Source organism: Macaca nemestrina, chromosome 8, assembly GCF_043159975.1.
Source record: "Macaca nemestrina isolate mMacNem1 chromosome 8, mMacNem.hap1, whole genome shotgun sequence".
Classification (NCBI taxonomy): Eukaryota; Metazoa; Chordata; class Mammalia; order Primates; family Cercopithecidae; genus Macaca; species Macaca nemestrina.
This window is the reverse complement of record NC_092132.1, coordinates 58,704,364-58,721,220: the sequence shown is the minus strand read 5'-3', so window position 1 is coordinate 58,721,220 and position 16,857 is coordinate 58,704,364. Positions and strand designations below refer to the sequence as shown.

General features: G+C 39.4%; 1 protein-coding gene and 1 long non-coding RNA gene across 4 annotated transcripts in view; one reads left to right on the top strand and one right to left on the bottom strand.

Annotated features, from left to right (window-relative positions):
• The window catches only part of LOC105477158 (cyclic nucleotide gated channel subunit beta 3), a 158,976-nt gene that overhangs the window by 40,285 nt on the left and 101,834 nt on the right, over window positions 1–16,857 (bottom strand). The window contains exons 11-13 of the mRNA XM_011733534.3: window positions 16,041–16,182; window positions 12,177–12,336; window positions 9,210–9,307 (exon numbers count right to left, since the gene is read on the bottom strand). Coding sequence (XP_011731836.2) covers window positions 9,210–9,307; window positions 12,177–12,336; window positions 16,041–16,182 — 400 coding nt within the window. The remainder of the gene's footprint in view (window positions 1–9,209; window positions 9,308–12,176; window positions 12,337–16,040; window positions 16,183–16,857) is intronic.
• The window catches only part of LOC105477156 (uncharacterized), a 104,958-nt gene continuing 99,194 nt past the window's right edge, over window positions 11,094–16,857 (top strand). For all 3 annotated transcript variants that reach the window (XR_011606912.1, XR_011606911.1, XR_011606910.1), the window contains exon 1: window positions 11,094–11,226. This is a non-coding gene — a long non-coding RNA (uncharacterized lncRNA). The remainder of the gene's footprint in view (window positions 11,227–16,857) is intronic.

Sequence of the window (16,857 nt, the reverse complement as noted above, 5' to 3'; positions counted from 1 at the left end):
TGCAAAGTGCTGTGATGTCATAATTTATTAATATTACTTAGACCTAAACTTACAGTCAATATTTGCAACACTAGTAAAAATCATCTCCGTCAAACTTTCCCTGAAAATTGGCAATAGTTTTAATTTTCTAGGAGTTTGGGTCAAAGTGGGTAGTCATGAGTTAGACAGAATCCTGAAGATGAATCTAATCCAGCAGTCCCCAGTCTTTTTGGCGCCAGGGACCAGTTTTGTGGAAGGCAATTTTTTTTCACCGATGGGCAGTTGGGGGGATGGTTTCAGGATGATTCAAGCACATTACACTTATTGTGCATTTTCTTTCTATTATTATTACTTTGTAATATGTAACAAAATAATTATACAACTCACCATAATGTAGAATCAGTGGGAGCCCTGAGCTTGTTTACTTGCAACTAGACAGTCCCATCTGGGGGTGATGGGAGACAGTGACAGATCATCAGGCATAAGATTCTCATAAGGCACATGCAACCTAGATCCCTCGCATGCTCAGTTCACAATAGGGCTCCACTCCTATGAGAATCGAATGCCACTGCTGATCTGACAGGAGGCAGAGCTTGGGTGATAATACCAGCAATGAGCAGTGGTTGTAAATACAGATGAAGCTGCTCTCACTCACCCACCACTCACCTTCTTCTTTGCTGCCTGGTTCCCAACAGGCCACGGACTGGCACTTGTCTGTGACCCTGGGGTGGGTACGCCTGATCCAGTCAATTTTTCTATGATCAGGCAGGGCCACAGGAAGAATCTGATTTTACCTGTGTAGAAACTCCCACACAGTTGCATCAGTTTTATTTCTCCATTTAATAATGACTATGTAATTTACTATGTACCAGGTCCTGATATAAGTGCCTCATGTATTTTGAGTCCCTTACAGCCAAGTATATTATCTCATTTATTTAGTGTCTTCCCTCCTATCGAAGGGCTCCAGAGGGCAGAAACAACATGGTTGCAGTAGCTGGGCAGCAGCCCTCCATGTCTGGCTCAGTGCTTTAGACAGAGCAACTGCTGAGGATGTATAGTTGAATGGAGTTCATTTAGATTATAAACTCACTATTCAAAACATTTTAAAAAAATCTAGCGACAATACTTTATTGCTGATACCATTAGGGTAAAAATAAAGTTGGTAGAAACGAAACACAAATCTCACTGTAGTCTCCCTCTCACGTTCTGATTTCAGGCCCTGTGGAGTATATATGTGATGACATATCAGATAAGTAGGATGCCACTGCTGGGGATCTGCATGTGAGTGTTAGAAAGCATGCTGCCATTCCGGTTCTATTCCTGGCTCAGTCTGTCACTCACACACAAAACACTTCCTTCTCATCCTTTCTTCCTTGGAAGTCACAGCCTTTGCAGGTTCTCTTTGCCACATAATCGCAAACAATGAGTCAAAGATCCCAGTGAGGTGTCCTGTTGGGATGGGTTCTGCATAATTACCAGAGCAGCAAATAGACACATTGTGCCTTCCTTGTCAGACTGAAGTTACCTACGTTCCAATTTTGGTATCTCTGGGTCCCTGCTTTCCTACTGACTGCGGGCTGTTTCTAAAGTATGCGCTTCTAATACCAGCCACTAGGTGGCGCAACAGAACTTACATTAAAGTTTCTCCCATTTCTGGTAACGTAGTGGTAAAGGCAAAATGTGATTTCCCTAGCATTTAATTTGATAAAATATATTTAAAAATCGAGATCGAAATAATAAATCATCAGAAATGAGGGGAAATTGCCCAATCTCATAGAAATGAATCACTCCTTATTAGCTTAATACTTATGCTTGGGCCTGGAATAACGTGAAATCTGCAAGGAAGAGGAACCATTTTTGTGAAAAATTAAAATATATATATAATTTGACTATTCATCTCTAAGCTATTTCAAATCTCCGATCACCCATGTTGAAGCAGCAAATCTTACTAATTAACCACAATTTATTGAAGCAAAATTTTAGTGAAAATCTGTGACTCTAATTCCACCTGCTTTGATTAAGAGGAGAAAAATCCTGCATGAGATTCAGAGGCTTTTCTTAGCAGGAAAGTAGAAAAGTGTGTGTGACTGTAGATATCTATCTGATGTGCCAAGTCTTAGTCTGTGAATATCGCCAAAGGATTGCCTTGGTCTTGATCTTTTTTTTTTTTTTTTTGAGACAGTCTCGCTCTGTTGCTCAGCCTGGAGTATAGAGGCACAGTCATGGCTCACTGCAGCCTCAACCTCCTGGGCTCAGGTGATCTTCTTGCCTTGGCCTCCTGAGTAGTAGGGACTACAGGCACCTGGCTAAATTTTCTATTGTTTGTAAAGATGAGGTCTCACTATGTTGCCAGGCTGGTCTTGAACTCCTGGGCTCAGGCAATCCTCTTGCCTTGACCTCCCAAAGTGCTGGGATAACAGCCATGAGCTACTGCACTGGAGCAGCTTGACTTTTGACTCTAGTGAGACTTTTCCAGTTCCTCCCCACCTTATCAGTTATCCAGATAGGGCTGGCAGAGAACTGAAGGAAAGAATGATAGAGTGGTGTAAAGAAAGCCGTGCTCAAACTGTCCCAATGCTTAGAGCTCAATGACCTCAGTCAGGTAAGTTGTTTGCTCTCTGTAAAATGGGATAGTAACAAAGCTTTCATTGGAAGTGTATTAGTTTGTTAGGGCTGCCATAACACAGTTATACAGGGTGTGTGCTTTAAACAACAGAAATTATTTTCTCACAGTTCTGGAGGCTAAACGCTTAAGATCAAGGCATCAGCAGGTCTGGTTTCTTCTGTGGCCTCTCTGCTTGGCTTGCAGATGGCCACCTTCTCACTGTGTCCTTACATGGCTTTTCCTCTGTGCACTTGCACCTGTGGTGTCTCTGTGTGTCCAAATTTCCTCTTCTTATAAGGACACCAAATTGAATTAGGACCCATCCTCCTAGCCTCATTTTAACTTCAGTGAACAGGTTAATCCTTTTCCATGCTTAGGAGTTTTCACCCAGGTGCTTCTAGTTTCTCACTCCATAGGCTCCTCCGCATCCCACACGTGGGCCATTCTCTCCTTTGTGCGGTCAGCTCCCTGGGTGCGTAGTGGCTTCCAGTGAAGATGGGAGACTGGTTCAGAAGCAGTGCGAGGACCAGTCAGGTATAAATTATGAAATGTAGGGTGGAGGATCACTATTCATCCTATTTCCTTCGTAAGAAAATAAATTTGTGTAAACTGCTAAGACCATCTCTATGAAAATAAATTTAGAAAGATTCCATACCTACGTATTTTCTACTTCACTTGGCTTTACAAAAGAAAAAAAACCTTTTCATGTAACAGAAATATAAATGTAAATGGGTTCTTTCTGGAAAGAACTGTATCTTTAACAGAAATGTCAGGAAAAAATCAATCTAAGTTATATACAACATTAGCAAGATGTGAAGATTTAACCTTTTTTCTCAATCAGTTGTTGCTGATTTGGTGGAGTACCAAAAAGTACATATAGAAAGAAAAAAACTATGAGGCAAAAAACTGATATCTTCCCAAACAGGAGATAATCCCATAAAAGTCATTGGTGTCTAATTTAAAGCATTTGTTTTCCTTTAGAAAAGGGTTAGTTACTGTCACTTATTCTCAAGTTCGTCATTCAGGTATAAAAAGTTTTATAATATTTTAAAACACTGTTAAGATAATTTAGCTTAGTGGCTTTCATACATTTCTGACCATACCCATAATAAGACATATATTTTCATTGTGCCTAGTACACACATAAATATGTATATGTGATTTTAAAAATAAAACATACAAACTTTTATAATATCTACTCTTATGTATGAGGCACTCTGCTATTTTCTTTTTAAAAATTTTTATTTAATTTCAATAGTTTTTGGGGGAACAGGTGGTTTTTGATTACATAGATAAGTTCTTTAGTGGTGATTTCTGAGATTTTGGTGCACTGGTCAACCAAGCAGTGTACACTATACCCATTGTGTAGCCTTTTATCCTTCACCCCCCTTCCCACAGTTCCCCCTGAGTCTCCAAAGTCCATTATATTATTCTTATGCCCCTGCATCCTCATAGGTTAGCTCCCACTTATAGATAAGTATATACAATATTTGATTTTCTATTCCTGAGTTACTTCACTTAGAATAATGGTCTCCTTCCAGGCGAGGTGGCTCATGCCTGTAATCCCAGCACTTTGGGAGGCTGAGATGGGCAGATCATGAGGTCAAGAGATTAAGACCATCCTGGCCAACATGGTGAAACCCTGTCTCTACTAAAAATACAAAAATTAGCTGGGCGTGGTGGCACACACCTGTAGTCCCAGCTACTCAGGAGGCTGAGGCAGGAGAATGACTTGAACCCGGGAGGCGGAGGTTGCAGTGAGCTGAGATTGTGCCGCTGCACTCCAGCCTGGGTGACAGAGCGAGACATTGTTTAAAAAACAAAAAACAGTAAAAAAAGGAGTAATGGTCTCCAACTCCATCTAAGTTGCTGCAAATGCCATTATTTTGTTCTTTTTTATGGCTGACTGGTATTCCGTGGTATACGTGTGTGTATATACAAATACATCAATATGCAGTAGAGGTGTCTGCAACTTAGAAATGGAGTTTACAGTTGAGTGTTATTTTGCAGAACAATGTAGAGTAAGTCTCATTCCTTGTTCATATAACAGACTTTAGTATATGAAACTTCCACTGCCCTTGAATTTATTTATTTTTCTCACAACTGAACATCCTTAGCATCTACTCATTTTCTTTTGGGGCCATTCTTCTTTTTTTTTTTTTTGAAAATGGAGTAATAATTTACGTAAAATGAAATATACAGATCTTAAGGGACAGTTGGATCAATTTTGATAAATGTATACACTTATGTACCTTCCCTAGCAAGACAAAAAACATTTCCATCACCATACAAAGTTCCCTCATGCTTCTTCCTAATTAATCGCCTCATCTCCATTCACCACCAGAAGCATTCATTAATCTGACTTTCACCATTACAGAATAATTTTATAAGATTACCCTTTTACTATCCTTGGTCCATAGCTCAACCCCTCCTCTTAACCCCTTAGCTGGAATATACTCTAGTTTGTTAAAATCCTTCTTAAAACTGGTTATTTGCGGCCGGGCGCGGTGGCTCAAGCCTGTAATCCCAGCACTTTGGGAGGCCCAGGCGGGCGGATCACGAGCTCAGGAGATCGAGACCATCCTGGCTAACACGGTGAAACCCCGTCTCTACTAAAAAATACAAAAAAAAAAAACTAGCCGGGTGATGTAGCGGGCACCTGTAGTCCCAGCTACTCGGGAGGCTGAGGCAGGAGAATGGTATAAACCCGGGAGGCAGAGCTTGCAGTGAGCCGAGATCCGGCCACTGCACTCCAGCCTGGGCGACAGAGTAAGACTCCGTCTCAAAAAAAAAACAAAAAAACAAAAAAACTGGTTATTTGCAATTTGATATGCTAATCCAAATGTAGTTTAAATGATTAAGAAACCGATATTATGTGAAAATGTCCGAGAATCCCACATATGGTTCTACTGACTCATGTGGAGTTGGAGATCAAGTAAAACTTCTATCTAAAAAGAAGTGTTATAAACTATTGCACTTTTGCATTTGTTATATATAGATCTCTCGTTCTCTCTCTCTCTACACACACACACACACACACATACACACACACAGACATATATATATATTTCAGTCAGGGTCTTGCTCTGTTACCCAGGCTGGGTATAGTGGTGCAATCTTGGCCCACTGTGGCCTCGAACTCCTGGGCTCAAGCAATCCTCCTGCCTCAGCCTCCCAAGTAGCTGGGATAAAAGGTGTGTACCAACATGCTCAGCTAAGTTTTTTTTTTTTTAAAGAAATGGGGTCTTGCTATGTTGCCCAGGCTAATCTTGAGCTCCTGGGCTCAAGCTATCATCCTGCCTCTACCTCCCAAAGTCCTGGGATTACTGGCATAAGCCATGGTAGCTGGCCTGTAATATTTTCCTTTTGGACCTAAGTTTAGAATTTTACTTTTATGCTTGTTGATGTTCATCTTGTTAGCTTTGCTTGTTGTTTCAAAGTATTCAGTAATTTTAAATTTTGTAATTAATATATTTTATTCTATTCCTTCTTCCTTTGTGTCATCTGCCAATTTGAAAATCACATCTTTTATATGATCATCAAAATATTGATGGAAATCTAGCACAGGACATAGCTAGGAAAAGAGTCCTAGAATACTGACCTAACTCTAATAACTTACAAAGTCATGGGTTAACCTAATGCTGGGGGTGACCATGCCTAACCATTCTACTCTACAGCTTCTGCTTCTTCATCTTGTTCCTAATATTATTGATTATATAATTTTAAGACATATCCTTCTGTTTGGATAACATTTTTTCTTCTGTCCATACTTACATCTTAAGTGATCACATTGAGTACCTTGGCTTGAAATACACCAATAAGCTGACAGGTCCAAATGTATTGCTCCAGCTTGGACCTCTCCCCCGAACTCAGATTTATAAACCAAAGTGCCTACATGACATTTTCAACTGGAATCTAACAGTCACCTCATCAAACAAACACATCTGTTTTTGTGCTGATATTAAAAGAACACCACAGACTGGGTAATTTATAAATAACAGAAATGTATTTCTCACAGTTCTGAAGACTGAGAAGTCCAAGATTAAGGCATTAGCAGGTTTGGTCTCTGGTGAGGGCTGCTCTTTCTTCCAAGATGATACCTTGTTGCCGCATCCTCCAGATGGGAGGAACATTGTGTCCTTACATAGTGGAAGACCAGGAGGGCAAGAGAGTTCTTCCTTCCCCTTGAGACCTTTTATAATGGTGCTAAACCCATTCATGAGGGTCGAACCCTCAAGACTCAATCACTTCCCAAAAGGCTACACGTCTTCATGTTGTTGCATTAGGGATTGAGTTTCCACATGATTTTTGGGGAGGACACCGTTATCCAAACCATAGAAACATCCGAAAACAAAGAGTTGATTTCCAGCCCATCCAACCTACACTTATTTTAAAGTTTCCTATTTTGCAAATGATATCTTTGTTCTTCTTGTTCCTCAGATCTAAATGCTTGGAGTCATTTTTGGTCCTTTTCTGTTTCTTACCCTCTTCATGTAATCAAACAGGAAAAACTATGGGATTTTTGGGTTTGAATACACCCAATATTTGGCCACTTCTCAAAAACTCTGCTTCAATAACCCTGGGTCTGGTCACTATCATCTCTTCCACAGATGGTTATGATAACTTCCATTTGCTTCCCTGCCTTCCATATTTGCTTCCTAAGGCCTTTTCTCCACACAGCAGGAAAGATCCTGTTCAAACTGGTCTTGAATAGGTCATTTTCCTCTCAAGAGCCTCAGTGTCTTTGCAACTCAGAGTATAATTTAAAGTCTATAGAAGGCCGGGCACAGTGGCTTATGCCTGTAATTCCAGCACTTTGGGAGGCTGGCGGGGGGGGCAGACCACTTGAAGTCAGAAGTTCAAGACCAGCCTGGCCAACATCATGAAACCCCGTCTCTACTAAAAGTACAAAAATTAGTTGGGTGTGGTGGTGCATGCCTGTAATCCCAGCTACTTGGGAGGCTGAAGCAGGAGAATCATTTGAACCCGGGAGGCAGAGGTTGCAGTGGGCTGGGATTGTGTCACTGTACTCCAGCCTGGACAACAGAGTAAGACTCTGTCTCTAACTAAATAAATAAATAAAGTCTATAGATCCTCCAAGGCCCTCCATTAACTGCTGCCTGCCTCAGCCTCCCTTTTTTTTCTCATTCTTCCCTGACTGCTCTTGCTTCCACCACTGCCTTTGCTCCAGCCACTCTGGCTTCCTTGCAGTGTGCTTCCAGCTCAGGGCATCATGTCATCCATCCTCCTGTAATATTCCCTCCTGTCCTCATTCCTTTCTGTCCTCTTCCAATATCTGCATAGCTCACTCCCTTGCTTCTTGCCGTCCTCTGCTTGGGTGCTCAAATGCATTTAATCAGAGAGGCCTTTCCTGGCCAGTGCCACGCTCATCCTCCTTTACCTGTGACATGGCTGGGATCGGTGTCTCCACCAAATCTTTTGTCGAATTGCAATCCCCAATGTTGGACGTGGAGCCTGGTGGGAGGTGATTAAATCACAGGGGCGGATTTCCTATGAATGGTTTAGCACCATCCCCTTTGATACTGTCCTCATGATAGTGAGTGAGTTCTCATAATATCTGGTTGTTTAAAAGTGTGTGACACTGACCCCACCTGCCTTGGTCCTGCTCCTGCTGTATAAGATGCCTGCCCCTGCTTTGCCCTTTGCCGTGAATAAAAGCTCCCTGAAGCCTCCCCAGAGGCAGATGCCACCATGCTTCCTGTACAGCCTGCAGAACCATGACCAAATAAACATCTTTTCTTTATAATTTACCCAGTCTCAGGTATTTTTTTTAACAGCAATGCGAGAACAACCTATACAACCTGCTTAACTTTGTTCAAGGCGTTATCACCTCCACACATGTTATGTATTTATGTTTCATTCCCTTCTTCTGGAATTTAAGCTCCACTTGAGTAAGTATTTGTTTTCAACTGTTATATTCCCAGGGGCTAAAGTGGTGCCTGAAACATGGTGGGAATTTCATAAATACTTTTTGAATGAATTAATTGAATGGATAAGTCGGTGAATGCTATACCCAGAAGGAAATATTAGGTGAGAAAAATTTATATGTGACATAATGCATAAAAAGATTAGTAATACTTAAAACATTCAAAAAGTTAAAAATTTCTTTGTTATACTTTTTTTTCCTGAAACAAAAAGCTTCTAAATTAAAATTTGGCCATTTTAAGAGTCTAAATCCAACGTATTTGTAATAGAAGACATGATTAGGTATGATTCTCCGATTTCAGGCCATTACAGAGCTAAGCTGGAGCCTGATTTGTTGTGCATTGCCAAGGCACATTTATAGATGGGAGGTGATACATGTACTAGCAAAGACATAGAGCCATATAATTTAAATTATATTTAAATTAATGCAAGAAGTGTCTGAAAAACTCTTCTTTTTTGACACCAATTAGAAGAGAAAGAGGCTTTTAAAGAATAAGCCGTCTGCTGAAGAGAGACCTGTAATTTATTTGACTCTTTAATTCCACATACATTCTCTAGGTTATTTTGACTTTGTTAAAACATAAGGCAAAAAAACCCATAAATGCTGTATAAATCAAGAGCTTAGATTCCACAGAGAAATAGATACAGTGTCTTTCTATTAATTGTAAAAAGCACTTGCCTTGAACAAGTCGACTTTGCTGATGATGCTGAAGTTCACATCAATGGCGAGGGCTAACTGGACCGTAGTTGGCAGGGTCTTAAGCAAATCGGACTCATCTTTGTAAAGATAAACACATCAAACCCCGATGCAGAATAATTAATGAAATAAGTTGCCAAGGTACAAGTAGAAAATTTTTAAAAATAAAGGAAACAAAATGCAAACACTTTTTACACATAATTATATGCATCAGATTCTATATTTTCATTACTTCTATTGGACCTCCATACCTATTACAATAACACTATTATGCTTATGCAAGAAAAGAAGTATTTTTAAGTCTGGATGACGTACTAAATGATTCCTGAACATTATGCTTGCTGAAACTTTAGATATGAAACATAATTATCATAGCACAAAGGCTAGTGAACAAGCCAGCATGGGCAAAGGATCTAGTTCTTGTTTTCTGATTCTATTGATTCCAGCCTTAGCATTCAAGGGATGGCAAATAATAATGAGCACCATGTGGCATTGGAGAGCTTACAGAGCTCTGTCACACCCATTATCTTATTTGACCCTTGTGACAACCCCAAGGGTAAGTGTTCTCATTCCTACTTTGCAGAAAGAAGAAAAACAAAAGAACTGAAGCCCCGAGAAACTGTAAGTGACTTGCGCCATTGTGCATAATTAATAGGTGGCTCAGCTGGGATGAAATCTAAAGAAAAAATGTGCTAAGAGAGTAAATTCAAATTATTGTTATTTACTTGCTTATTATCAATGAAGAATGTGAATACATTACAGATTTTTCTACATGTGAATTGAATGATGGACTTTCAGGCTGATAAAATGTTCCATAAACAAAATTGCCTATTCTTTTTTTTCCCTTTCTTAAAATCTTGTATTTGAAGTTCAGGGGTTCATGTGCAAGTTTGTTATATAGGTAAACTCGTGTCATGGAGATTTGTTGTACAGATTATTTCGTCACCCAGGTATTAAGCTTAGTACCTATTCATTGTTTTTCCTGATCCTTTCCCTCCGCCCACCCTCCACCCTCCAGTAGGCCCAGGGTCTTTCTGTTCCCCTCCAGAAAATTCCCTGTTCTTAACGTTTAGAATGCCAAGAGTTTATGAGAGTTGATTTTTTTTTTATGTTTTCTTATATTATTTAGAAAAGAGAAGAATTGCTATACTACATTCCTATTTTGATTCAAATATAGATTCTAAACATAAAAATCCGTCACATATAAACAGTTTATTGTTTCCGAGGGCTGCCTCTAGTTGCCTCCTAAGCCAAGGAGTTGAGTCATTATCTACGCTCTCTAAGGGGTGTGAGGGAAGGAGCCTGGCACCACTCCTTTTGTTGCTCTTTCTGCCCACTTCAGATGCCTTCAAGTAGCTGCAGATGTTCTAGAGAGGCATGTTGTTTTGGTCATTCAGGAAGAGATTCTAAACACGAGGCTGGAGTCTCCTAAGAGTGTTAGAAAGGTGAAGAAAAGATCCTACCATAATAACCAGTGGTTTCTGTCTACTCTTAGGAACCTTTGTGATTTGAGAATTTCATTGTAATTTGCACTCTGGAGCATTTTTGGTTTCTTAGTGGCACTAATTCCTATTTTCATATGGTGAGAACAAACTAAAAGTTGAGTTTCATTATTGTCAACTAGCAGTGCATTATCCTGAACTTATTTTATGTCCCTCAGTAACTATTATTTTTAGCTGCAGTAATATAGTGGTATAGTGGTATAGTGGTATAGTGGTAGGCACCATTAATTATTTAGCATCTCGTGGAAGCAACTGTGTGCCCTGAGGCGGGGTGGGAGTGGCCTGAAAGGTTGCTGCTTTCCATTAGCACAGGTGACCCTTGAACAACAACAACACGTGTTTGAACTACACAGGTCCACTTATGCAAGGGTTTTCTTCCACCTCTGCTACACCTGAGAGCAAAGTCAACTCCTTTTTCTCCTCCTCCTCAGCCTACTCAACAGTGAAGATGAGGAGGATGAAGACCTTTATGATGATCTACTGTCACTAAATGACTAGTAAGTAGAGTTCTTTTCCTTATAATTTTCTTAATAACATTTTGTTTTCTCTAGTTTATTGTAAGAATATGGTATATAATAGAGATAACATACAAAATGTGTGTTAATCAACTGTGTATATTATCAGTAAGTCTTCTAGTTAATAGTAGGCTATTAGTATTTCAGTTTTGGGGGAGTCAAAAGTTATATGTGGATTTCTTTCTTTTATTTTGAGGCAGAGTCTGGCTCTGTTGCCTAGGCTGGAGGGTAGTGGTGCATCACCACACTCTGCTGATTTTTGTATTCTCAGTAGAGACAGAGTTTTGCCATGTTGGCCAGCCTGGTCTTGAACTCCTGATCTCAAGTGATCTCCCTGCCTTGGCCTCCCAAAATGCTGAGATTATAGGAGTGAGCCACCACACCTGGCCTCAAAAGTTATATGTGTATTTCTGACTGTGGAGTGAGGGTTGACATTGTTAACCCCCACTTGCACTGTGTTCTGGGTAAGAGAGTAACATTGCAGTAAGAGCAAGGGTTTGGAAGATGCAGGTCTGAGTTCTAATTAGACCATGTGCTGGCTCTGTGTCTTTGGCCAAATTTCTCAGTTAGGAGCCTCCATTCTCTTCCCTTAAAAGGGATAGACAATGCCTAATTTTCCCACCTCCTTTTTTGTATGTGTGACTATATGAGACAATGTGTGTAATAGCCAGCATCCAGAAGATGCTGATTAAAATTTAGCCTTTTCTCTTCCAAGGTTTTCAAAATCAGTAAGATATGGCTTTATATTTAAGGAAAAACAAAACAAAACAAAAAAACCAAAACAAAACCCTGTAGTATTAAACGAATGACTTGAGGATCATTTAGTTGTTTTTCAACCTTTTGTTCAAATCCAATTAGTCTCTGCTACCTTACAGAATTTTCATCATATGACAAGGTTTACAGGAATTTAATTAGTAATCTGCCATGCTTACCTAGCATTCGCTGAGAGTCCCATGTATATTCATACCAAGTCCGCACTCGCTTTTGCACAAGTTTAGGAATGGAGTAATTGTTCATGTAGGCAATGGTATCATCCATGCAGGTGCGGAAGTAGTTCTGATTGGCTGTAGCTGCCCCAATCACATCTCTCATCTAAAACCACAAATACGGTTACTCCACACCCAGCAGAGGAAATGAGTTCATAAAAGTCACATTACATGTTTTCCACATGATATACTCCCTTCTAATGCCCTGATTACTTGATTTTATTCATTCATTTACTTTTATTTATTCTTGCCCAGACTTAACTTTCCAGCAGTGGATTACTTGACTTTAAATACACTGATATTGGGTCCTAATATCACCCACTTCCATAAAATATTGGGCAAATTATATTCTGTCTCTGATCCAATAAGGACAACAATAAGACCTGTAGGACAAACCAAGTGAGAATTCAGCCATGTAATGCATAGGACTGCATATAATCTTCTCTGCAAACTTGTATTTCACTGCAGAAATGTTAGTGTACATTGAAAAAATTATACAGCTGTGCTTATGCAAGGAATGTGCAATAAAAGTTGAGCAATTGTCTGGCAGAATGGCTAGTCCATTTTGGTGAGTCTTACTTTGAATGCATCCTTCATAGATTATCCAGCGTAGCTGGTTATATAGACTCAATTCATCATGAAATTGCAACCTCTGTACTTCCCTTTGTGTTGTTTAGACAGATAAAATCAAATCTCATCATGCTTAAGGCATAGTATTCAGCAGAAGTTGAAATGTGCTGAAATTACTGTAGCATCATCTACTGCTGTGACAATTCTTAAGAAACTGTCAGGTTTTAGTTCTTGGATGTTTATAACTCACCCATAAAAACCCACTCTAGGTTAAAAGCTGATCTTTAAGGTCTCAGCACAGAAAAGATATATAGCTCAACTCTTCCTCTCACATAGAGGGAGGTGAGTGGCTGTAAATATGTTTTGACTGTGGGTTTATAATAGGCAGGAAAACCAGGGCCTCACTTTCACACTCCTAAGACTTTGCTCGTTCATTTTAGTAGCTGTTGAGCCTTTCCTGTTTATGGAAAAACGACTCATTCTTGGAAGTCTAGCTCAAATGCTTCTTTTTAATTGTGATGCCCTCCTCAGTTTCCATTTTTAGAGTCATTAAACTTCTACAAATTAAAACTATCTGTTGAGGAGCTATGCAGTAGTCCAACTGTATATATCTTTTTCAGTCTCTTACTCCTCAGGGGCTCTTCCAAATATTCCTCAACAATCTCAATTCCTAGATCTCGCTTATCCATGCCGTTCTTGACTGATAACTTACATTACCTAGTCACCAAAGGCTGGGGGACTTGGTATGTTAGGAGAGGGCTTGGAGATTTAATAGAGTGTTAAGTTGGGAAGCAAGGACTATTAAAAGCATTATTGATTGCTGTTGAGGCTCCAATAATTTGTAGTGACAGTAATTTGAATGGGTTGTGTGATATCCTTCAGCAATGTTGGGTTTTGTTGTTGTAGGAGTTGAGGAGGATGTATATTCTATGATGGATTCCAGGCTAGGGAAGTATGTGAGAGTATGAGAGGAAGAAAAATGTCCGTTTCTATGAGTTGTGTCAGAAAATAGAATATTGTAGTTAAAATGTGATGATTGGCTGGGTGCAGTGGCTTATGTCTGTAATGTCAGCATTTTGGGAGATGAGGTGGGAGAATCACTTGAGGCCAGGAGATCAAGACCAGCCTGGGCAACATAGTGAGACTCTGTTTCTACAAAAAATAAATGAAGAAAAGAATTAGCCAGGCATGATGCCATGCACCTGTAGTACCAGACACCTGGGAGGCTGAGGTGAGAGGATTGCTTGAGCCCAGGATTTTGAGGCTACAGTGAGCTATGATTAAGCCACTACACCTTAGCCTGGGCAACAGAGCCAGACCCTCTCTCTTAAAGAAAAAAAAAAGTGATGGTTAGCTCCAGGGTATAGTCTCCATGTGGGAATTTTGAGTGAGTGGAGGGTTTTGTTTTTGTTTTTGTTTGTCCCAGGCTTTTAAACTTTTATTTCTATCTGTTCCCCTGCTCAGCATCTTTTATTCACTATGACAGTTCGAGGCACACATCTGTATCTCTAGCCTCAATCTTTCTCTTGTGCTCTACGACCACATTTTTAGTGACTTGGTATTCCTTCTTGTTCCTATTGGAACCTCGAATCCAATTTAAAAGCAGATGTGGTGTGGTGTATAAAACAGCGCTTCTCAAACATTCGTGTGTATATGAATCACTTGACGATTTTGTTAAAATGCAAGTTCTGACTCATTAGTCTCAGGTGGGGCCTGAACTCTGAATTTCTCAAGTGCTGCTGCTGCTGCTTGTCCAAAGATTACACTTTGAGTGGCAAGATAATGGAACTGGTGCTAGAAATAGTATTTTAGTTTTGATGTGAAAATCGCCTTGCACACAGTAAGTGCTCAATACGTGTTAAATTTTACTGTTTCTATCAGTGTTGTTATATATGGTTCTACCATATGACCATATGAACTACATGTATGAATCAGGGATGCTTCTTAATCTCTTTAAACTGTAGTTTTCTCATCTGTAAAATAGAGAAAATATTGACTGTGATATGACACCTTCACATTGATTTTATGAGAAATTTTAAAAAAATGTGATTTTTGCGATTTATATTCAAATGGATTTGAATTTAGAATCTCTCAAACCAGCTTCCTATTTTAAACATTGTTAATATAATCTCCCCAGTCATGAAGACAATGATATTTTATACTTACAATTTTTAACTCTTAGTGTTCATCTTCCTAAACCTAAATATTTTCTACATAGAGTTTCCTTTACTACCCCTCTCTGTATTCCATTAACATGTTAAGGCTGGAGCTGCCATATCCCTGTATATCTGTATTAACCTGTTTTATTTTCTATGTTTTGATATGTTAATGTCAGGGAACTTGCTGGCCGAGGCCTTGCTTGTTTCTCCCAGGGTTAGGTAATTACTAGAGATAGTGGCCAAATCTCCTGAGAGTGTGTCTTCCATATGTAAACTAACTATCTGGAACCCATATCCCAACTGCCTTCTGCATCAGGTTCTTACATGGGCTCTTACATTCAGGCCACTATCCACCTGTCCTACAAAAAAATTAGCTGGGTGTGGTGGGGTGCAACTGTAGTTGCAGCTACTTGGGAGGCTCGGGTGGGTAGATCCCTTGAGCCCAGGAGGCTGAGGCTGCAGTGAGCCATGTTTGTGCCACTACTCCCCAGCTTGGGTGCAGAGCAAGACCCTGTCTCAAAAAAAAAAAAAAAAAAAAAAAGAAAAAAAAATGTGGGCTCTATCCTTTGTCAGTGCCAACTATCTTCAATATAATTTATGTATTTAATTTTTTCTAGACTGACTTTTTTGAGAATAAGTACAAGGAGATGCTATAGTAAACATTTGTGAAACAATAACTTATTATTTTATATGGCATTTTGTAGTCTCTGGTTTAAATGACCTCTGAAGTCAATTATAACCCAGTGATTTTATAAAAATAGTTGAAATTTAAGTAAATAAAAGAGATTTTAATGGTTTTCACTGGGGTCCAAGTAAAAAGTTAACTTAGAAACAACTTTCTCTGAGAGTTCAAACCAATGCTCTTTGCTGACAGTCTTTTGATAGATTTCATGGCTTAAAAATGGAAAAGCACTGTTGATCTAATTACATCCTCCTTCAACTCATTAAAATAGAAGAAAGTTAGTTCAAAAAAAAAGAAGAACCAGACAGATTTTAATTTTTCCTCCATAAAGTTTATAAAGACTTCTTAGTCTTTCAAAAATGACAGCACTGTGTATCCAGTGATTCATACTCAACTTACCTGACCAATTAAACTGCTGAACACAAAAACCCCAGAAAAAAAATTCAAGAGTTGAAAAACAATTTCAAATAAAGTTTGTGGTTCTGGAAGGCCACCAATGGTAATTAAAGTTCGAACTGCCCAATAATAACATCTCAGATACCTGTGAAAACAGAAGATACACATTTTGCTTTTTTTCTATATCGCTGAAAGACCACTATTCTTGGGAGAATATAGTACTATTAAATTATAATAACTTTCCTTATATATATAATATAATCAAGATTTTCTTTCTATAGACAGCACTGGCAAACACCATGTGTGCTAACGTAAACTTCTTAATAAACACTGTGAAATGATGAAACAATCCCACGGAGGGTGTTTACTAGCTGTTACCAAAATTTGGTGGTTTAAATAACCACCATTTTTATTAGGCTTATAGTTTTACGGGTCAGAATTTTGTGCAAAGCCCAACAGAGATGACTCATTTATGTTCCATGATGACTGGGCCCTCAGCTGGTATGACTTGAACGGCTGGAGATACCTGGAAAGATTCAATTGAGGTCAAATGTCTGAAACTTTGATTCTGACAGTTGGCAGGGTTCCTCTGTTCCTTTCCACATTATGTCCTTTTGGAATGCCCAAGGTAGCTCCTTACCTCACGTGTCTGAGCCTCAGCTGGTAATATTGGAACAGTTGGGGGTGACTGGGTATCTTTTATCATTCAGCCTCTCAATGTGACTAGCTTGGGCTTCCTCACAGCATGGACATCTCAAGGTAGACGGATTTTTACGTGAGAGCTGGTTTCCCCCAGAGCAATAGCAGCCCAAGTGGTAGC